This window comes from Micropterus dolomieu, linkage group LG10 (assembly GCF_021292245.1).
Source record: "Micropterus dolomieu isolate WLL.071019.BEF.003 ecotype Adirondacks linkage group LG10, ASM2129224v1, whole genome shotgun sequence".
NCBI lineage: Eukaryota > Metazoa > Chordata > Actinopteri > Centrarchiformes > Centrarchidae > Micropterus > Micropterus dolomieu.
The window spans coordinates 20,389,767-20,412,751 of NC_060159.1; the positions used below are offsets into that span (position 1 = coordinate 20,389,767).

At 40.8% G+C, this 22,985-nt stretch overlaps 1 protein-coding gene across 5 annotated transcripts in view; it reads right to left on the reverse strand.

The window, feature by feature from the left end:
* Positions 1-67: 67 nt before the first annotated feature.
* Positions 68-22,985, reverse strand: part of sipa1l1 (signal-induced proliferation-associated 1 like 1) — a 62,985-nt gene continuing 40,067 nt past the window's right edge. For 2 of the 5 annotated variants that reach the window (XM_046060065.1, XM_046060062.1), the window contains exons 3-8: positions 15,143-15,232; positions 4,769-6,360; positions 4,075-4,297; positions 3,596-3,726; positions 995-1,183; positions 68-496 (exon numbers count right to left, since the gene is read on the reverse strand). In XM_046060065.1, coding sequence (XP_045916021.1) covers positions 248-496; positions 995-1,183; positions 3,596-3,726; positions 4,075-4,297; positions 4,769-6,235 — 2,259 coding nt within the window. In that variant the 5' untranslated portion in view covers positions 6,236-6,360; positions 15,143-15,232 and the 3' untranslated portion in view covers positions 68-247. Of the gene's footprint in view, positions 497-994; positions 1,184-3,595; positions 3,727-4,074; positions 4,298-4,768; positions 6,361-6,496; positions 6,547-15,142; positions 15,233-22,985 lie in introns of those variants that run through there. The other 3 variants (XM_046060063.1, XM_046060064.1, XM_046060066.1) reach the window with 2 other exon arrangements.

The window sequence follows — 22,985 nt, forward strand, 5'->3', positions numbered from 1 at the left end:
TTACATATCATCTTTACATATTACAGTAAGATCTTTCTGATATCAGTCCCAAACAATTACCAATTAATATGAATATCAAATTGCATGTCCATGCATTGAACATGCATGAACATGAACATGTCAGAGGGCTTGATCACATCCTGCATGCCACAATCCATCAAATGCTTGCCAGGCAAGTGACCACAAGACTCCTCTAATCAATGACAATTTTTACCCTGCTGCTGTGGACTATGTATTAGTTTCAGTGTCAGTGTAACACCATCTGAAGTTTTTTTCCACTGTACTTGTAGGACAACTTGTAGTTTCTGTGAATACACATACTCTTGGTGTCCAGCTGGGCCCGGTACTTGGTGAAGCCTTTGAGTCGAACCCTCTCTCCCAGCAGATGAAGGAACTCCTCAAGTGCAGGACCAGCTGATTCATTGTTGTACATCTCCTCCTCACTACTCTGGCCTGCCATGCAGTACATCACCCCCACTTTCCGCTGGAAACTCAACTGTGGAGAGAACCGAGATTGTTGCAATGAGAAGGCAAGACACAAGTGTCAGAGTAACCATGTTGACATTTTGGGGTTAGCTCATATTGGCATTTTAAGAATAACCACACTGGGTGCTTCTGCAGTGTTACAGATGCCATAATCCAGAGAAATAATGTTGACATTTCAGAGGTTCAGCTTTTGCTGATTTCAAGAAGCAAAAATAAAAAATTAAATTAATAATAAATAATTCAGCTCCACAATGAGACATCCTCCTTTGAAAAAAATAAAAAACACCTACACATAAAATGATTCATAAAACACAAAATGAAAATTATTTGCTGTGCATAGTACAGAATGTCTGGGAAACTCATGTCTTTAGTTAAAAATTATGCTGAATGGATCATGGACAGCAGTAAAAAATATATAAAAATTGTCCAATATGAACAATCAGGGGAGGAATCAAGGATTAATCAAAGTCACCCAGCCCAACTCAATTGCCTCACTGTGCTGTCTTACCCCCTGTTCATCCAGCTTCATCAGCTGCTCAGTGACCTTAGGTGTATTGAGTGCCAGGCGCAGGCAGTGGACATTTAGCTCAGGTACCAGGTACTCCAGCACCTCTTTGAGGGGCAGGCCTCGAGCTAGACCATGCTTGGATGTGGAAGGTACTGCATCTTCCAGGATGGAGCCCCTCAGGGTATTTAGCTGGAGACAGCACAACCAGATGGAGGAGAAAAAGAAAAAAAGAAATGCAAAGATCAGGACAAGCACTGATATTTTGAGTTTGGATAAGAACACCAAACCAACCAAACACAGTAATCTGCTGTGAAACTAGAAATGATTTACATACCAACTTAAATACATGAAATAAATGTTTCTCCATTGGTCAGTGGGGTATAAAATACTTGATTTCTCAGGGTCAGTGGTTGGTGGTGGTCAACGGTTTTGAACATTTTTGGTTGGGTCCCTCCCTTTCTGCGTGCAATGTGTTAGTTCTTTCAAAATCCTCCTATAACTGGCAACAACAAAAGCAAAACTAGCTGTCCAGCCATCAGCAGAACACCATTATGTCTATGTTTGGAAAACTGCAAGAAAGCCTGTGATGAGGCCTACCACCCTGTGCAATTAAATCCAATTTCCAGCATAAGAGGGCTCTTTTTAAAGGATAATCATGGCCATCGCTGCATCATGGGCTCACGGTCGCTCATAAAATCTATCCTTTTTCTACAAAATTCAGACTCTGCTAGTGCAGGGAAAACAAAGTGAGGAGAACGGTCTGGCTAAACGAGAGAAAAACAGCATGTAGGTTTTGCTGCTCCGCGTTCCACTATGAGGACTCTTCAGGCTAAAACAAACTAGAGGAGGACAGCCATGAATAAATCAGGAGTACTGTAGAAGGACCGGGACCTGAATATCTATCATGAACAAATAAACACAGCTGGATATCTGCTGTGGTACCATGGCTCTTAAGAATTACTTCTATGTTTTGTGTTTATGTGTCTTCCGATCGTGTTCAGTGGGTCCAATGTTGGTGCAAACACCCTTAAGGTTAAACAAACTGAAAAGGACCACTGTCACTGAAGAGAGGACAATAGCTGTTCTTAGTGGACACTGGACCTTTTCAATATCAGTGCATCCCACTCACTCACTCCTACACAGAGACACACATATATACACCTATACCTTCCCAGCTCCTTGCTCTGAAAATAGCCATTAGAGAGGGAAGAGGGAAGAAAATATAAGAAAACACAGCACAGTGGGTCGTGCGTCATCCCAAGTGATTGGAAGGGCTATTACTCATGTGCGCTTCAATACGAGAGCAATGCTTTTCCTCCTCTACTCAAATACCTTGGGCGCTATTTTAGTCTCATTTAGCTGCAAAATGGCACAGCTCCGTTCTTCACAGATGAAGGCTGACAAAGATGGTAGGTGGGCGTTCAGCTCAGAGAATGAGGACATGGATCTCTTGCTCTAGTGTGACTATAGGAGGAGATGGCAGCAAAGCTAGAGTGATTCGCAAAGATTTCCAATCACTGCTAGCTGCAGATTGAGCTTTGTGAATAAACAACTGCGAGAATACATTACAAATTAAATCAAACATGCAATAAGTTGAGGTGGTGTTAAGGAATGGAGGCGGAGGCATTTTAAGGTCTTGAGCCATATCTACACAATTTTAACACAGAAGAGCTTCTCAGTAACTCAGTACAGATTGTACTAAATATTCACACATTTGTGAACATGAACATTCATTGCTACAAATACAGCTGATCCTAGTGAATGGAGAAATACAATTAAAACATACCACACATACAATATATTAAGGCTGACCCCCAAAAGTCGAAGATTCGATGCTTCGATGGACTGAGCCTGATTCGACTGTCAATATACTGTCGAAGCTTCGCAGTGAAATGACGATCGTGCCATTTTGGCGATATGGGGGTGCTCAACGTCTGATTTTACATAGAACTACCAGTTTTCTCCCAATAAGTTAATATACAGCCTATTACAATATACATTTCAACATTTAATGCTGTAAATAAACATGTAAAAAGAATAAAACTTTCAATCAATGTTTTTAAAGTGCGTGAATAAATCCTAAATTTTAACTCTAACCCTGGGTTGTCAGTGCGCATGTGTAGGCGTAGCGTGTGTGTTTGGGGTGTCGTAAGAGGAACACTTGCTGAAGAGACGGAGCCCCAGCTTCATTGGTGTTGTGTCGAGTTGTCCGCACCTCGCGGGACTTTCGGATAATTTATCACCATTGATGAACCACACAAAGAATATTATTTAGTTTTTAAATAGCTGGCTACTTTAAATAGACCTATGAGGAACCGCGACATGCATGTAGTTGTCGCCAGCATGGCGTGCACGCAAAACTCACACAAGACAGGCGAGAGAGAGAGAAAAAAGGCTCTTCAAAAAACCTCAGTTTAGCTGGAAATTTACAGTGCAAGTTGAATGAATAGAGACTGTAGCTCTGCAGATTCTCAAGATTAAAGCGGAACTATCGTGTATAAATCCCCCCATACATACACACATATATACTCAAATCAACACAATAATCAACAAATCAGGCAGGATAAAAACACAACATATGTCGTATCCATTCCAATGTACCTCACTCGTTCTGAAGATGACCCTGTAGTTGTACTGCTGACCATGCTCCTTGTTTTCCTCTAACTTCTCCCTCCTCAGACTCACTGCAACTGGGCCCAGGTTCTCATCTACCCCCAGGTAGTTCCAGTGTTCTAGGGGTAAGGAGGAATGGCATTGAGGCAGGGATGGACAGAAAGGGATGATGTGAAAGAGAGGAGGAAATGACAAAAAGGGGATAAAGGACAGCTTTGCAACTATGCCTATTTTAAAGCTCAATTCTTTTAGTTTAATGAGGGGAGGATTTAAAAACCTGAGACAGAAATTGCCCTTGTATTTGTAATTACCACATGTAAAAACTTGTCTCAGGTTTTTGGAAATTATTATTATTACAGTATACAGAAAACTGCATTTCAGAAAGACAAGTTCTACACCAGAGGTGGAGAAACAGTTACCAAAAGACTATGAATTTAAAAAAGCCCATACTGTAGTATTTTGCTCACCTCTGAGGTAGAAGTACTTTCGGTAGTAATAGGCGCCGAGGTCAACATGTTCCACAATGTATCGTTTGGACCTGTCAGCATGTTGGCTTGGCCCGTCCTTGGTGGCCTCCAACACAGCCACACCAGCGTTGGTAAAATGAGTAGTGAGAGTGGCATCCAAAGGTCCTTCCTCTGTACTGCCAGAAGAATTGCTTGAGCTCCCACCACTACCTATGCTGCCCTGCTGGAGAACGGAAGATAAGGAACAGTAAATTGATTAAGCTGACAATCATATTATTACATTTAATCTTCAGTGCATCCTCAACGTGCAGTAACCAACTTTTAAGTAATCTACAATTGTTGTGTTTTCAAAATGGCTGAAAGTTCAGGCATTAATATTGCAGTCTGCAGTCTCAAGATTTAAACTGAAGAGCACTAGAAAGTTATCTTTTCAGGAATTGAGACACAACCTGATGAAGATTTATTATTTATAAAATTTACCCTTACCCACACTCCTTTATATTTTTCATTATATCTTTTTTATTTTTTATACTCTCATATTTATATACTCTTTATTCTACCTACTTTCTATTATTTTCTATTCCTGATGCCTTGATAAGTGTGCAAATGTGACAAAAGAATTTCCCCTCGGGTATCAAAAAAGTATTTCTGTTACTAATTCTGATCTAATCCTCCTATTCTGGCAGAAACCTACCTGTTTCGCAGGAGAGATGTTCCTCTCACCCTCTCCACCAATTTCATTCCTGAAACAAGGGCAGCTGAGCACCAGGTCATTGCTCTTGTCATCACCAGGGTCCAAAGCAGGGTTGGTACTGTGTCCTCCTCCTGTCCCCTCCTTACTCAGCTCCTCTTGTGAGCCACAGGGTGACCCATACACTCCACTCTGATTGGAGGATAGAGAGGATGTGGCCGAAGCAGAGGCGGCAGCGGCAGCTGAGGCACCTGTAGTGGTGTTTTTGCGTTTGGACCCAGATTGACGATTTTGAATTGCCTCATTAAGGTCGAAAAGAAGAGACTGGACATCAAAATGGGAAAATCCTTTTTGACACACCCAGGGTTTGGGAGGTGGGCCACTCTCATCCCCTTTCCCCCCATCCTCAACATCTGAGCCAGTCCTCGATGTGTCACCCTCCACCTTCACACTGCGCAGCTTACGGAATATTGACTCTCCACCTGTCTCTGACTTTGACCTCCTCTTCAAGTGCTTCTCTCGTTCTTTCAGCCGACTGGCAGGACTACCTCTGGCTGGACCTAAAGGTCCATCTGGCAGGTCCAGGGCAGCCTGTTTTATTGGGGCCACGGTAAGTAGCTCTGTTAGCCTCTCTGGAGCGGGGCTTCGCTGATCAGGTGCTTCAGACGACTGGTATCCCTTTAGCATGTCAAAGAAGCTTTCTCCTGACACACCATGTTTATCTATGGATGAAGTGCTGCCATACTCACGGTGCATGGGTGTCCACCCAGAGAAGGACCAGCCCTCATTGCCATCCCCGTCCAGCTCACTGATGGTTATATCACTGTTACTGCGCTGGCGGATGCGCCTCATGCCTTTGCGAGGTGAGCCCAGATAGCCATCCGGTGACAGGAAGCGATTGTCTTTTCCCTTGCTCTGCATCTTGTTTTTTAGTGTGTTGTGGATGTTGCGAAGCATGGATGAGTCCTGTGGGCTTATCAGGTGGCCCAGCTTGGCTGACAGATTGCTGTGGGCTGTGACGGCTGACACCCCTCCTCCTCCACCACCACCACTACCACCACCACTTCCTCCTCCACCACCACTACCACCACCACCACCACCTCCTCCTCCGCCTCCTCCTCCACCACTTCCTCCTCCTCCTATAAGTCTTTCTCTATCACCACTTCCTGATCCTGAAGAGCTGGTGGTGTTAGTAGAGCTGGGTGAGTCTGTTTCCACAGTGATATGCCAAACACCCCCTCCACCTCCATCTTTCCTTGGGGGCCAATCAGCCACACGAGCCCGAACCCCCATTTTGGGAACACCGGGGTTGGTGCCAGTGGTGGAGGAGGAGGAGATGTGGGCGCTCTCACTGCGGGGTGGTGGTGCCCCTCCATTGGGCAGTCGCAGGCGGCGGGTATAGAACTCATCAGTAGCCGGCACTGAGCCCCCAACCGAGCGCTCTGTCTGAGAACGCTTCAGACTGGTCATGATAGAGATGGGAAAGGGTGTGGGGAGGGGAGATGGGAGGGAAAGGTTGCTGAAGGGTTTAGATTAGGGTCATCATAATGTCCTCTGAGTGAAGTGAAGAGCGAGTCTTACGGACACATTTGGTGCTGCAGAAAGAGCAAAGGAAAACAATACATGAATAGGGTTCAAACTTGAATACTCAATAGCCAACAAAATATTTTCAATCAATTGTCACTAATAAAAGGAATAGAAGTGATTACAAGTAAATGTGTGTAATTTTACCATTACCCTACAGCTTGTTAGATCTTGCAAAGATGGCTTTAGACCTTTAGAAATTAAAATAGTAACAGGAGAAATAATAATAATGAGTGCTGAAAAGGTACAATATACCATAGACAGAATAACACTGGCATCAATATTCTCATTACACATGATCATCAGTTCAAGACCTTGAACCCAAGTTCGCACTTTTTAAAAAAAAAAAAAAAAAAAAAAACTATAGAGATGCTGTACCTGTAGAAAGGACTCTCATTCTCAAATGGTGAATGACGCATGCTATGGTAAAATACTTTCCCCAAAATAAATAAAAAAATAAATGTTGAGGTACCGCAGGTCTCTTCTGCATTGATTGTGACATTTTTAAACACCTTTTAGACCTATTAGAAGTCTGACAAATTCAGGAAAGTGCAATGCTAAATTGCTGAAGCACTGTTAAGGAAGCCATGGAATTTATTTCTGTTGAGTATTTGCAAATCATTCTGGAGTGTCAGTTAAATACCTAACCAAGGCCTTAATTCTTGTTGCCATCACTTGTAATTCTTGACCTAGCTGTTAAAGACCTTGGCTGCCCACACAATTTGGAATTTTCCCTGAAGGGCTCAGGAGATGAATGTAATATATACACTGCTTAAAAAAAGTTAAGGGAACACTAAAATCGCACATCAGATCTCGATGAACAAAATAGTTCAAAATCTTTACTGTACATTGTAAAATTCGAATCACCAACCGAATAAGATCTGCCGACAACATCTGGGCATGCTTCTAAAGAAATGGTGGATGGTGTCCTGGGGGGGGGATCTCCTCCCAGACCTGGATAAGGGCATCAGTGAGCTCCTGGACAGTCTGTGGTGCTACTTGGCGGAGTCGGACACACAGATACATAACGTCCCAGAGGTTCTCAATTGGATTTTGGTGTAGGGAACATGAGGGCCAGTGTGTGGCATCCTGGTATTGCCTACACACTCTGGCTACATGAGGCAGGGCATTGCCTACACAAGGACGAACCCAGGGCCCACTGCACCAATGTAAGATCTGAAAATGGCTCTGAGGATTTCATCCCAGTAGCTAAAAGTAGTCATCTGTGAAGAGAATGGGACACTAATGGCGGACTTGGCAATTCTGGTGTTCTCTGGAGAATGCGTATCGAGTTGCTGGGCTGTGAGCACAGATCCCCCACAAGAGGACGTTGGGCTCTGATGTCAATCTCGCTTAGTCTGTTTGTGATAGTTCAGATAGAAATGTGCACGCCAGCAGCTCGCTGGAGATCATTTTGTATGGTTATGGCAGTGTTCCTTCTTGCAAAAAGGAGCAGATCCTGGTCCTGCTGTTGGGTAGCTCTCCTGGTGTAACGGCCCATCTCCTGGTATCTTTGCCATGCTTTTGAGACTGTGCTGGGTGACACAGTAAACTTTCTTGCAACGGCACATACGGATGTGCCATCCTGGAGGATCTGGAGTACCTGTGCAACCTGAATGGGCTGCAGGTACCGCCTCAAGCTACCAGTAGTGACAACGACACTAGCACAATGCAAAACTAGAGAACAATTAGTCAGACTGATTGTCTGTGGCCACCATCTGCAAAACACTTCCCTCTTTGGGGGTTGTCTTTCTGTTGCATCTCCAGTGCACCCGTTTGATTTGCACCAAAGCATGTGATGCTGATTCACAATCTCTTATTAATCCTAACTGGTCAGACTGATATCCCTGAAGTTTAAATGACTTGATGTTACACTGTGATGATTAAGTTTTCTCTTAATTTTTTGGAGCAGTCCAAAAATCAACATTTCCATGTGTCACGCCAAGGGTGTACAGCAGGGGTCGGCAAATAAGTCCGGCATCGTGCCAAATTTTTTTCAAGTCATTTCATGGCGGGCCAGAACATTATCAATTGGCGATTTATATTCCAATATTTTCTGTGAGTGCGATTAGCTCAGTTGGTAGTAGGGCTGCAGCTTGCGATGATTTTGGTACTTGAAGCTTCTATAGATTATTTCATGGATTCATCGATGCATCGTTTAAGAAGTACTTTTGTTTGGCGGCCGCGCCGGAGAGTTGTGTTTTCAGTCCTCACTTGCTGCTAGTATGTTTTTCTTCCTTTTTCAACAAATTGATTGTGAAGATCGTATTCAGCAGGGGCAGGACAAACGCCCCGCCTCCCCGCAGTGTTTTCCCAGTTTAATGTGAGCTTTAGAGGACTGTTTGGTGTTGGTGGTGGTGGGAATTATATGTTTTCCAATGAAAAAAAATGTAATTTCACATCAGATTGGCCCATTATTTTCACCATATCTCTGAACAAATAGTTGGAAAAGCTAAAGCAGATAATAAATAACACCCAAAGATCAGTCTACTGGAGGAACTACAACCTTTAGATCTGGAGAAAGTAATTTGGTTGGTTCTGTTGCTCCACAGTGATTTTACATTGATGGCACAGCATGTTTTGGGCATCACCCCTAAGCCTTAACGGCAGGAAAACCCTGTTAATATGACCTCAGAATCATTATAGATACGACTGTTCATGTTTGGCATTTGTGTCTTCATTTTACAGCTTCTGACATTTATCTGTAGACATTAATATAAAAAATAGGCAACATGAGAAACCTCCTCCCTTCTGAGGTGAATTTTATTTGTACATTAAAATCCAAAAAGAAACGTCTCCTCATCAGCTTAAAAGGACTAGTTTGCATCACTAAATAGCTTTACTAACCAAAGCTCCTCCAGTCACCTCTGTCCTTTCTTTTCCAAAACCACTTTTTCAGACTGAAAAATAATTTAATCAATCTGTACAGGACAGAGCTGCAGGCTACATCAGTTTAGTCTAACTTTGTACCTGATGTTCTCAACATTGGACGAGTAGGCAGTAATAAAATACAGCTTCCATTACTTAGTAATGTTAAGTTACATAGCAGCTATGTAGCTGCTGTAGAAGCTTTCCTGCTCAGCTGCGCAGCCTGAAGAGGAAGGGAGATGTTAGCTCACTTTCTGCCGCTCGGACAATCAAAGGCTCGCTACGCACCTTCTGATTCAGAGTTTCGCTGCTCTTATGACACCATCTATCATGTATGTTCTGCATAGAACGATGAGAGGAGGCGAGCCAAGCATTGAGTGCTGTTGTGTGTGTGTGTGGCATAGAGAAACAACGATCGATTTGTTCCCTTCCAACAGAGAGGTCTGTGAACAGTTTCTCAAAACTCAATACATTAACTGTTGAGTTTTTCAAATATTAATGCTTTAAGCAGCCTAAACAGTCGGTCATTCACATACTCTGAAGTCGGGTCAGAAATGTTACAAATATATCGTAAAACCAAAACTATCTGTACGGCTCTATGCTACAAGCCTGTAAAAATGTTTTTGTGATATGGATGAACTGTCCCTTTAATAAAAGGTATGAGCTGCTTTGTCATAGCATTCTGTAGCCTTGTGGGCAGCACTTACGAAACTAAGTCCTCTACTTTAACACTGTTTGTAAGTTATTCAGATGGGTCTGTTTGAGCAGCATGACATCCTAGTCTGGGCTTTGGTTCGGCTTTAAACACTTAAGTGTTTGAAGTCTAACAGGCATAAACTCATGTCTTTCCTGTTTCACAGCCGGGTGTTGGGGAGCGTATGTGTGACACACATGCTGCATAGGCATGTATTGCAGGAACATTTTTGATATGCTAAAGAGGCCTTTCAGTTATATTTTGGGTATTATTTGGGTAAAAATCATACTGTAAATTTATCTTAAAGCTCACATGCCGTCATGTGAGTAGTCTCAACTGGTATTAGTAGGACAGATAAACAATCATCCTGTGTATAATAATTAAACAATTTCAATTCACGCTCAAAAGAGATAATGAACTGTGCAACTGAAATAACATGAATATAGATGAACCTCCCAAAGGGGTTTTCTTCTGCCAGCAAAAAAATTTACGCTCGTCAAACTTTTTATCAGGAATCTTTACAAAACTGACTCCAACCCAATGTAGACCAGTAGTTCACCGCTCTTTTCAAAGCTCTCTCGAACAGATTCAAATACGCAAAACACAAAACGACAGATCAAGCATTGCACAATCCCAAAAGCAGCATTTATGCAAACACAGGTAAGAAAAGCTGAAAATACACAACAAAATGTGTCCAATAAACTCCCTTGCTGGATTGGGCACTAAAAGATTCCTCAGGTGAAGCATTGTGATGGAACAGTTCATTTTCATAATATACTGCCAAAGACAATTTGTTCCTTGACATCCAGACAAATTTTGCTCCCATTTCACTACTGCATGGATCTCCAGGGGTTACACATCAAGGCAGCAACACAACCCTGAAGTTATTCAATCATCCTTCTCTTATAGACTAAAAGGCTGTTTCACTGATAACAGCCATTGTTGCACAGGTGGCATGCTCATCCTCAACACCCACTCAGCATGCTTATCACAATACCACATGCATACCATTACAAACAGACGACAGTGACTTTGGAGCCGATCATAAGTGGCTTCTTGTACCAAGACACATAAATTATATTTTATTCCCCCAAATGGCACAAGCAACCAACTAAAAAGTAAATCATAGTAGAAGTCAAAGGAGAAACAATGCTTTGTCCTCCACTATGTCAGTGACGCCTCTGAAATCACACTCACGAAACCCAAATATCTGCAGAGTGCCTTTCTCTTTCTCTCCACTGAGGACTAGGTAGTACTCTTTAATGAGTGTTGGAGAGAACAAAAAAACAGTGAAAGAGTTAGCATGAAAGAGTGAAACATTTTAGAGAAGAGAGCGGGAGGGGAGAGGATTATACTGTATGTTAGCTTGGGAGACCGGGAATTGAAACAAATGATTGTGGCGTAGCATGCTGCTGCAGTCGCAGAGGACCAATTACACTGAGATACTCTGTAACCTTTAGCTGTGTCTAAATGAGGTCGATTCCTGAGGTAAAGTGGGGTAAAGTGCTACCGAGGTTGTCTACTTACTCAGTCAGATGGAAGGTGTTAACAGAGGGACTTATTTGCATCTTACCAATAATGGTGGACCATTAGTACGACCTTACCAAAACGTTAAAGTGTTGTTGTATATTATCAAGCAGCTATATAGATATTAGATATTACAGATTCAAATCTGGTATTAATGGTTGGTTTAACAGCCAATTCTCTACAGAGGAAATTTTGTGCAAAAAAAGACAGTAACTTTGGATGATACTGATGTAATTTGACTAACTAGACTGATGAACCCTCATAAAACACATTTTTGGACAACTGCAGATTTTGTCTTGCATTGGAGTCACCCTAAGAAAGGATTGCTTCACATCCAGTATGAACAGGAGGAATGATGATGAGACTACTAAGATGAACCTATCCTTTAATAAACTGAAACTGCAAAGATGAAAAATGCTATTTTATTTTGTACTTTTACTTTTCTGTGAAGCACTGTAAATGCAGTACTTTTAGATAAGTAATAAATTAATCAGATTTATTATTATCATTATAGTTGTCATCATAATTAGTATTCATATTTGTAATAGTAGCAGCAGAATCAGTAGTAAAAGTTACTAAAGAAATGAGGTTTTGCATGTAACAGAGTGAGTATTTGTGAAAGGACCATCGACTTGTGTTATAAAAATTCATTACAAATGTTATACACATTACAATGTTCTTGTTACATTTTAAAAATTAAAATCATATTTTAAATTTAATAACAGCTTAGATTTCTGACATATTTGCTATGCTGTGTCAACTATCTTAAAATGTATTGGTAATGCAATACCTTACATACTAAAATAAATAATTTCCTAGGAATTTTCCTGGAAATATGTCCATTTATACTAATTACATACAAGTTAATTTTCAGGAGGAATTTCGTTGAAAGAACTGCTCCAATTATACCCGAGTTAATATCATACTTTGTGAATTTATTATTCATGTGTTGAATAGTTTTTTTTTGCCCGTAGACACATTTGACAATTTTTGTATGTTCAACTGACCTTCCGTACACTGCCTAAGTGACTCTAGGCTTCTCTAGGAATTAATTAACTGAGTCATAGCAGTTGCACACGTCTCAATTATCCCCATAGTTAGAACCAAATTAAGACTGTACTTTCCAGAAACATTGCTATGAATTTGCAGTTGCATATCAGTTTATCTTTCATGAAATTATAAGAAACTATGGGACCCCGTAAAATAAAGTATTCCCAAAAACATTGATGAGGAATAAAGGACAATATTTATGGATTAATTCACTAAAATGTCTGTGGTTACTACAGTCTGAGTTGTTGTCAAGCAGCACAGGTGAAGCCAGTATGGGCACTGTGTGATTATGAATCTGCTCCAGTGCACAGTGAGTCATACACACCTGAAATTTATAGAGCAGACAAGCTCTCTAACTAACTGACTGAGAGAGGCGAGGGTTGAACAATGAAAGGAGAAACAGTCATAGAAAGACTCTTGAAAAGAGAGGGCATGAAATGTTAAGCAGAGGGTTCTGTGTGTGCGTGCGCATTTTTAGACAATTGCAGACAGAATTAGTGTTCTGCTTTCATTAATCACACTATTGTCGTTGAAGAAACTTTTTTCACAGGCTTGTGTTTAGCAAAGATAGACCAGTAGTGGAGGGCAGGGGACTAAAGAAAACAAATAATGCAAGAAAGAAAAATCTTTAAGCTAGTGTCAATTGCACTGTTTTTTTATGTTGCCAAATCTTTGACAATTATACACCTGTTTTCCCAGACAGACGACATTACCACACTGACTGGCGAGTCAGGTCGAGTCACGTCATGTTTTTTGTAAATCCTGACAACACATACAATGTCTCAATGTCTCAAGCCCACAACAGAAATAGTTTCAGACCCAGCCCAGGCTTTCTAAGGAGACAAAGAGGGTGGACCAAAAAGCCTTTGGACATAAAGAAAACAATGGGAAGAAGAATGGAGAAAATTCAAAAAGAGATCCCCCTTGCTGGTTGTGCAATAGAAGGGAATAGGTGGGAATATAGCAATTACAAATAAACAGACAGACACTGACTCAAACTTTGACAGCATGTCCTCTCTTAAGGGTGTGACCGTTAAGGCAATATATCTATGTGTGTGTGTGTGTGTGTGCGTGCGTACACAAGCATCTGTTCACAAATGTGTGAAAAGACTGCAGGTGAAGCAAAGAGCCTTAGCCAAAAAAAAAAAATTGGAAAAGATCCAGATGATGACTCACATGGCACCCACAAGTGTCTCTTTCTCTGTCTCACACTCAAATACACAAAAACAAGGACCCAGATGATGAGGAATGTTGCATCACATTATTTTTTTTCTCACCCATGTCATCTTTCCCAGTGTCAGTAGCACTAGTGTCTCAGTTTTCAGTTGGTTTTTTCTGTCAGTGTAGATGGGAAAGCATCAAACTTTCAAAACTCACTCATATTCAAACTTCACTGAATACAAACTATATGCAGAAAGTTTCAAAGTAGTAATGATATAGTTTCAAATGCGCTCTGGTAATTGCAATTCAGAAATACATCGGCAATGACTGCTCCACCAACGAGTTTGATCTCCAAAACAAACTACTTTAATCCCCAATACAAACTACTTTAAACGAAATGCAGGTATTTCAAACCCCCCGTGTGTCAAAATGGAGCAGTAGTGGCCTAGTGCTCTTAAATGCTACACAGCCATTTGAAAGCCAAACTAGCGTTTCATCTCAGCTTGTCTGATTATAGATGACGAAACAGCAGGCCAAGACACGGAGGGAAGATAAGGAGGGAAAAAAAATAAATCAAACATTATACTCTTTGAAAGTTGCCAGGCAGCAGGCAGTCCAATGTGTCTGGAGTTTCAGCTCAGAGCCTTTCAAAGTGAAATTGTAATTGTGTGGAAAGATAAATGTGCTTTGCTGTTTCTTCTTCCTCTGCAGAGCTCGGCAGTGGGGTGGGGTCTCCTCTCTGGCTCAGTGAAATGTAAAAAGGGGCTCTTTGGGTGCTCTGAAGTAAGTCTGCCGGTGTTGTCTTTTTCTCTCGAGTGTGAAATTGCGAAGGCATTCTACAGCACATACTCCCCTATCCCCAGCTATCACAGAATGGCAATGGAGGCAGTGGGAGGAGATTTGACCAAGTGTTGAGAGTCTCTCTCTCTCTCTTTGTGTGTGTGGGTGTGTTAGTGTTAAAGTAGCTGTCACTTAATAATAATAGAATACATATATTTTTCTATGGTTCCAGGTACCTAAAAGGATTTGTTTATAAATACATTTGAACATCTTTACATTTTTATAACAAAATATCCCTTTTAAGAACCTAAAGATATCCCTTAATCCTAAATGATGACTCTAAAGAAATATGCAATGCTATTGTCATACATTTTCATTTCAAATACCTCAAACAATAGAAGGTAATGGTCAGGGGTATTGTCTGCTGTACACCAGTGAGTTGCACAGAGCTGCAGTCAAAAGTATAGCCTTAATTGTAAAGTCTTAAATGTGTACTTTTTCAGTCCATACGACCACTCTGCTTCACAACTCCATTTTGGCAGCAGATTTTGAGTCATTAGTCAAACAGATGTTAATCACTGAGTCACAAATATGAACATCTCATTTCCATATTTGTGACTCATTTCCTCATGATTCCAAGGATACTTGTATTTGTTTCATTGTGACATTTCACCAAAACTGGCATATGCACAAAAATGTAAAAATATTCTTACCTGGCCTTGTTTATAAAAAAAAAAAAAAAAAAAAAAAAAAAGTCTCTCCCTTGACTGTGGGTGTCTGGATCTCTTGTAAACACAAAGCACCTAAAAAGACAAAGAAGAAAAAAGTTGAAGGTTGCAAGGATCAACCTCACTTGGCTAAATAAAATTATTATTAAATAGGAGACGTGAAGATGCGACAATATCTATCAAATGATGCCAGTCGTATTTGTGAAGTCACTGCAAATTACATATTCTTTAACAATATAGTGTTGATTGTGCTTCTAAGATTTCCCTTTGCAGTATATTGTTCCTCTGTATTTTATGTCCAATCACAATGAAATCTTTCATGCTGTCTTCACAAACACAAAAGGTAATACTTTCCAAGAAAACATCTTTACTATACATTTCCCTCACTTTATTAGATACACCTAGTTAGAACTCATGCACCTCATCGCCGAGGTGTTTCCTCGCCCGCAAAATGTCATGAACCCACGTACCGACAGTCTGTGCTCTCATGTTTCAGCCTTCTCTTCATGCAGAGCAAAGGCCAGAGCAAGCAGGCCTAGATACTTTGTGGTAACATTTTTACATTCACTAAAATTAAGTAGGCTACCTTACTTGCAACACATTGCCTCCACAGAAATTATGTATCATAGCAACCACAGCGTCTCAAAAAAAACCCACTGCTCCTCCCACACGCACCGCTCCCATTGCAATGATTTGAAAATAGGCGCTAGCGTCAGAAAAAAAAGCTTTGGTGGACACGGGCCCATACAGAGCAAGGACCAGAGAAAGTACTCTACTCTGTGTTGAAATTTTTACATCCAATAAAGTTAGGTATAACTACTTGCAACAAATGTATCGTAGCAACCAAAGCAGGCGGAAAAAACGCTGCGCCTCAAAAACGCCCACTAGCGCTCCCTGCTGGGCGTTTTCAGAAGAGCAGCTAGCGTTTTCATCGGGTAAAAACCACTTTGGTGGACACGGGATAGAGTCGAGGCGAGTTGAGCTGGTGCTGGTAATGGAAAAATGGCGTAAGAAGCAGTGAACGCTGACGTGTTTGCAGCGGCGGTACATAAGTCTGAGCGTGTGAAGAGAACTGAAGGAGGCAAATTCAATAAGTGAGAGATACTTAAGATGGAGAATGAAGTAAAATTCAAACGGTGAAATAAGAAACAAGCTAAGTTACTAAAAATAGTAAAAACATGCCCGCTAAAACTGTCCCTCTCCTCAGCCCGCTTAGCAGAAAATACCGATATATATTTTATATATATTTTTTATTCTGCCTAACAGTACCGTGATATTACTTTTTGGCCATATCGCCCAGCCCGACTTTACACACATAAAACACACACTACCTAGTCGTCCTCCTCTTCCTGCATTTCAGGGGTCAGTGTTTCCCACAGGATTTTGAGAGACTATGGCAGACGACTCCAGAGAGGATAATTAGCTGAGTTTCCCTATTGGTCATTTCAGAACTGAAGAAGTCTCTTGGATGAGGGATGAAACGTCTTCTAGTATCTTCAACCAAGTTCAGTTGCCCTTGACTTTAAACCTTCTTTGGATAACAATGACCTGGATAACTGAGAACCTTCATAGACGTCACTTTACGCTCCTATGTACCTCCACGGTGCAATAGGTTCTCTAGTTACACTGTACATCTACATTCCTTTATCAAGTGAAAACAAATACATTAAGTAGATAGATTAACTATTTCAAACAAAGTATTCTTTCACAAGAAATGTATACAGCAGTTTGACACAATAACAAGGATACCTGTCCCACAACCCAATCCAATTACCGTCTATTACATATACAGTTGTGGAGTGTACGATACTTAACTTTTGCTGAAGAGTTGTTGTATTGGTTTGTATAATACTGACAGGTGTCCCTCTTATTTTGGCAACGCCAGTTCAATCACTATTGAACACAGCTTACTGTATAAGTACTGTTGATCCATATCCATACTGAACTAGTGTACTCTTTACCATCACATTGGCTTTACCATTCACACAGGACAGTTGTATCTGGGTCAAGTGAGCTCTGATGAGTCAGGTCCATACAGCCAATTGCATTCGTGATGGGCTGATTTATTATTTATGGCAAGCAGAGAGGATTTTGTGAGGGTTGGTTTGTAGATAGATAGGTAGAGTGATTTGTCCGCAAAGGCTGAGCTGTTATTTACAGACTGACAATAGTGATGTATCTGTGTTATCTCACAATTGAAACTATCGATACTCTGCTGCTCATTCCTAAAATCTTTGAGTTATGCATGTTTGAAACGTAGCATATTTGGCCACATTTGTGTTGATTTAAGCATTTATTATTAAGCAAGTATTTTACTGGCCAGATTTAGAACAAACATGTTCCACTGGTGACTGTAAGGTTCTCATTATTCTAGTTGACATTAAAATTGTTTTGGCCTCTGCAGCTTTGATTTTAAAGTATATGCAGTATATGCATTTGATAATACTGTTAAGATGGTGGAATAATGTGTTTAATAACAAGCATGTTTAGTTCAGACTGTCTACACATCCCTGAAACAGACAGGTGGCTGCTAAATGGACTGATGACACGACATAAGTCTATATAAAAATAAACGTTTTCTGTACCACAAATCCAGTGGGCATAAGATATCCTTGCTAACCGGCTGTACAGGATCACTACAAATAAAATATCTTTCATATAATGTTCCGGCCTAAGCAATACTATACTTGGCATGACTGCAGCGGTATTAAGGTCAAGTTTACAGATATCAAAAAGCCATAACTGTTGCTTCACTTGGCTAATTTTAACAAAACTGCAGGTATGACGCATCTCATTAATAACAAGCCCAAGAAGTGAGTGCGCCTCAATGCTTGCTTCTTAATTTTCTGAGGACATGTTTTATTTGTAGTGATTTTGGATCAATCTGTGGTGCTAAATGGAGTTTGCCATGTTGTTTTTGCACCTCCTGAATAACTTTTTAGCAGCTGTTTGTTTGTATTTTCTGTTGAAAGTAGAGCATGACATACAAGTGCTTGTGTTAAGCTACAAAACACACTTCCTGTCTTTAATCTTAAATAGGCTAATCGGAGAAAAAGACATTTGAATCTCTGGATTGCAAGCCTGACAAGCATGCTTCTTTCTCTGAAACACCTTGGCACTTGCTGACATTTTCAAACCGCATGCTGTCACACCTTGTTCACTCTTGGGTGTCTCCATAAGACAATAAATAAGTAAACAGTGGAGAACACACACATGCACTTAAGACACACACACAGACTGAACAAGGGTCCTATCTGAGAGCTTCCAATCCATTTACGATTCCTTGCGTGCCTAAAATACTGAAACAAACCAAGCTCCAGGCATCATGTTTGGAGGAAACTCTTCAGGCTCCTCAGACTAAGAAGGATTTGGCAGGAGCTGCATTGTGTGTGTGTGTCTGTCTGTGTGTGTGTGTGTTTTAGTGATGCCCTAACTTGATAGTTTTGGCATCGCTGCGATAGAGGCACAAAGATATCGGATAATGAAAAGAAATTTTACAATTTAATAAAGATTATTTAGCAGTGTATTTGTCAAGACTAGTTATTTGAACTTTGCACAATTGCAAGCTCTGATAAACATGTTCATCACATTCACTCTTTCACCCCCCTATTTGACAAGGCTGTATCTGCTTGCCTGACCTCAGGTGGCGCTGTTAAAAATAAAACCATGAATCAGGTGAAATCTGGCTTCATATGAGCATTCTAACCCATTTTCTGTCTTCATCCACTTAATTATATTTAATATAGTAAAATGTCATTAAAATAGTAAAACACATTCTAGGCAAATGGCTCAGTCAGCTGTGCTCAGACAGTAGCAATGAAGCCACCTGGTCCTCTCCAAGAGCCACCTCCGCACCACCACCAAGAGCCCTCTAATCTGTGCCAATCATATGACGCTAAACAGCCATTTGTTGTTGAATTGGGCACCAGCCCACGCCCCCTCCTCATTTCAACAGCCACTGCAGACCCTAGCAAAATGCCGGCAACGTAGCAGCAGCAGTGAGGGTGACAGAACTAGCAGAGTGGTGAATAATAGAGAAAACGAACTGTGGTGTAATTAACATGGTGGCTCGGGGCTGATGTACCGTAGAGAGATAGAGAAAGGGAGTGAGGAGAGGGCGTTGAGAAAAGAGGATGGAAAAAAGATATGCAGTGTAAAATGAGAAATTAAATTAATTAAAGAGAGAGAGTGAGGTATTTTTGGAAGAAATGAAAACAGATGCAAACAGAATAGACAGGGAAAGATCAGAAAACCCATTTAATGCATCACATAATAGTGGCACATGAAAGTTCAGAGATGGAGGGAGAAAGGCAGGCAGAGAAAAGTGATGTAGATGATAATTACATGTTTCCCAGCACTAAGTACATCTCAACATGGTCGCACTAGCTCGGTTTCAATTTTGTAATACAAAGTTCACTTTTAATTGATAACAAATGGTAGATGTTCAGTCATATGAAACAAGTTCACAGAGTAAATGAGGATGTCTTGTTATCCAGTGGCTGAGATGCACAGGTGACTTGTTTAGCCACAGAGAGAAAGCCATGGATTGCAGCCATCAGAGAAGAGCTGCAGATTTCCAAAATGGCGCTGCTCTGCGTGGGCAACAGTGAGCTGGAATAGCACTGCAGTAAGTGGAGTGTGTAGGACTGAGAAATGAAAGCAGCTCACTCTTGTGTGGTTTCTATGCAAGAAGACAGAGGAGGATAGACAGACAGATACATGGACAGCAGGGGAGAAATGACAAATAAGTAAGGGAAATATGAATGAAGCCACAAAGGAATTCTACAGATTTCCACCTCAGTACATCCACATTAGGCCGGTTAAATTAAGTGCATTGTTTTCTCTCCTTCTCAGCCCTCTGTCCACGCTAAAAAACATTTCTCGTTTCTCCAAAGTGGATCAATTTTAAAATCCAAGTTAGTTTGTGCAGGAAAAAACACAAAAAACAGCGCTTCTGCAAAACAATGATGCAAGTTAGGGAGAACTTTCTCTCAAGCCTCTAACCTTCTCAGTGTTTTTTTTTATTTTGAATGTAGTCGATCACACAGTGTAAGTGTTAACATATATTCATGCTGATTTTGTCAGACTACATTGCAATCATAAAAATGATTTTATCAGCACTGCAGCTCGCCAGCTGCTGGTTACCAAGTAGTATTTTAAGCCACCATCAAATCCCTATTTTATACATGCTCACTTGTCTGACAACAGAAATATAAGAATATGTAAATGAGAACAATTATTTCAAGAATTTGGTTTGTGAATATGCAGGCATCCTTTAGATGGTCTCTCACAGTCGAAGCTTCGCAGTGAAACGAGGATCATGCTAATATTGGCGAATACGGGGGTGCTAAACATCTGATTTTACAAAGAACTACCAGTTTTCTCCCAATAAGTTAATATACATCCATCCATCCATCGTCAACCGCTTATCCTGCGTACAGGTTCGCGGGAGGCTGGAGCCAATCCCAGTTGACATCGGGCGAAAGGCAGAGTACACCCTGGACAGGTCGTCAATCCATCGCAGGGCAGTTAATATACAGCCTATTACAATTTACATTTCAGTGTTTAATGCTGTAAATAAACATGTAAAAAGAATAAAACTTCCAATAAATGTTTTTAAAGTGTGGTAATAAATCCAAAATTGTAACCCTACCCCTGGGTCGTCAGTGCGCATGTGTGTGGAGGCGGACGCTTGCTGAAGAGACTGAGACCCGGCTTCACTGGTGTTGTGCAGAGTTGTCCGCACCTCGTGGAACTTTCGGATAGTTTATCACCGTTGATGAACCACACAAAGAATATTTTATCGTTACCCGCGACGTGCATGTAGTTGTCGGCAGCACGTCATGCACACAAAACTCACACAAGATCGGTGAATGACAGGCAAGAGCGAGAGAAGGGTCTTCAAAAAGCCTCAGTTTAGCTGGAAATTTACAGTGTAAGAGGAACAAATAGAAACTGCAGCTCTGCAGCTTCTCGATGGATGGATGGTATTTTGACCATAGAATATATAAAAGAAGTGAAACGTAGTCACCGTGATGTCACCCATTGGTTTATGGACTACCGTTCTGAAGCCTCACGTTTTTTGGCCATCGCTATCTTTTTGGAACCCGACATGACTGGACGTGACCATATTAGGACGAGAGGGTGGCACTAGCTAGCTTGGTTAGCAAGGTGCATCCGTAATTCACATTTACTGTGATATTGACAGGGATTCTAATTTTGGCTAGGGAAAAACAGGATTAAAACAAAATGTACTTACCAGAAAAATTAACAGGTGACTCCTAATAAGCTTTTTCAACAACCCTGGTCAAATATACACAGTGCAGTGGATACCAGTTGCCTCTATCCTGGTTGTAGTGATCTTGTCAATAACAAGACAGTCCCGCCCTAAAGCATACCCTGCTTTATTTTCATCTAAATCGGACCATAATTTAATAATGCTGTTTTGAAGAGGACTTGAAACAAGCGACTGAGACCATAAACTAAGAAAAGTGTTTACTAAGGTAATAAATCAAGTGGTAAGTAGGGTCATGTAGTCCAATGTACTCGGACTTCTTAGAGTAGAGTCGCCTCCTGCTGGCCAATAGGGAAAAAATGCAGCACTGTTCAGACCTGGAGGTTCCTGCTCAATTTTGACACACATATCACCTTTTACTAGGAATGTGACGAGTTACTTAACCCACAAATCGAGACGAGAAAATTTAGAGCATTAAACCCTTTATTTCCTGCATTGTGATGCATTTTCTGCACCAGTTTATGGTGATTTTTATTTTTATATATATATATATATATATATATATATATATATATACACATACACACAAAATTCAGGTGCTAAGTGAGAATTCAAACTCTCTAGCCTAACTAAATATAGATATAACAGAATATAATGCAGTGCAGCTCAGTCATTCTGTGCTGCTATAAGATCCGTTTCTCCTGTAGATCAACTTTTCTCATGTAATATCATACCTACCGAGTCATGATTTAGTCACCTCATTGATAAATTATTACATTTCAATTCAGTTATAAACTCCTGGACTTTATTAGCTCTTGTGTTTCAGCCGGTTTTCTGCTCATGTTCAAAATGTTCTGCATATTTAAAATCTCTCCCACATATCATGTGTTTTCTGACATGTCCAGAAAAAACTGCTGTGCATTACGTTATTGTTCCGCTGGTAGTGACATCATCCCCTTCAGACCGACGCAGTTTGGGACTTCATGCTGCATGTGAAACCAAAAGTAAATGACTTTTGATCAGGCAGAAATCTCACCACAAATCCACACGTTAACTTGAGCAGCTCAGATAAAGTGCAGCTCACAGTCCCAAACAGAGCAAGGCTAGCTTCAGGTTTTTGATGTTTATGTTGCAAAATCAGCTACGTTACCACTCATCAACGAGCAGGTTACACCGGTGTCAATCAGCTAGGCGGAGTTGATTCGCTCCAGAACTCTATCTTATCAGTTATACATTTGTATTTCACTGCGTGAGGAAATTAATGTGTGGCTTGACAGTGTGTGAAAAATTTCATTTGTGTGAGTCTCGCGAGACAGCATTTTACCAGACGTAATATATCGTCACAATTTAATCTTGCGAGATCTTATGGGGTGAGATCTCGTCACACCCCTACCTTTAACATATATTGTGCTGCGATATGAAAACTGCAGCGGGCCATATTGCGATTTCCATAAAATTCCAATTAATTGTTCAGTCTCAACCCCAGTAAATGAATATATATTATCAGAAAAGGGAAAAGGAAAAAAACTAAAGTTAAACTAAAAATAAAATGTTTATACTCTGCTATAATAAGGTGTGGATAAAGTTAAAGTT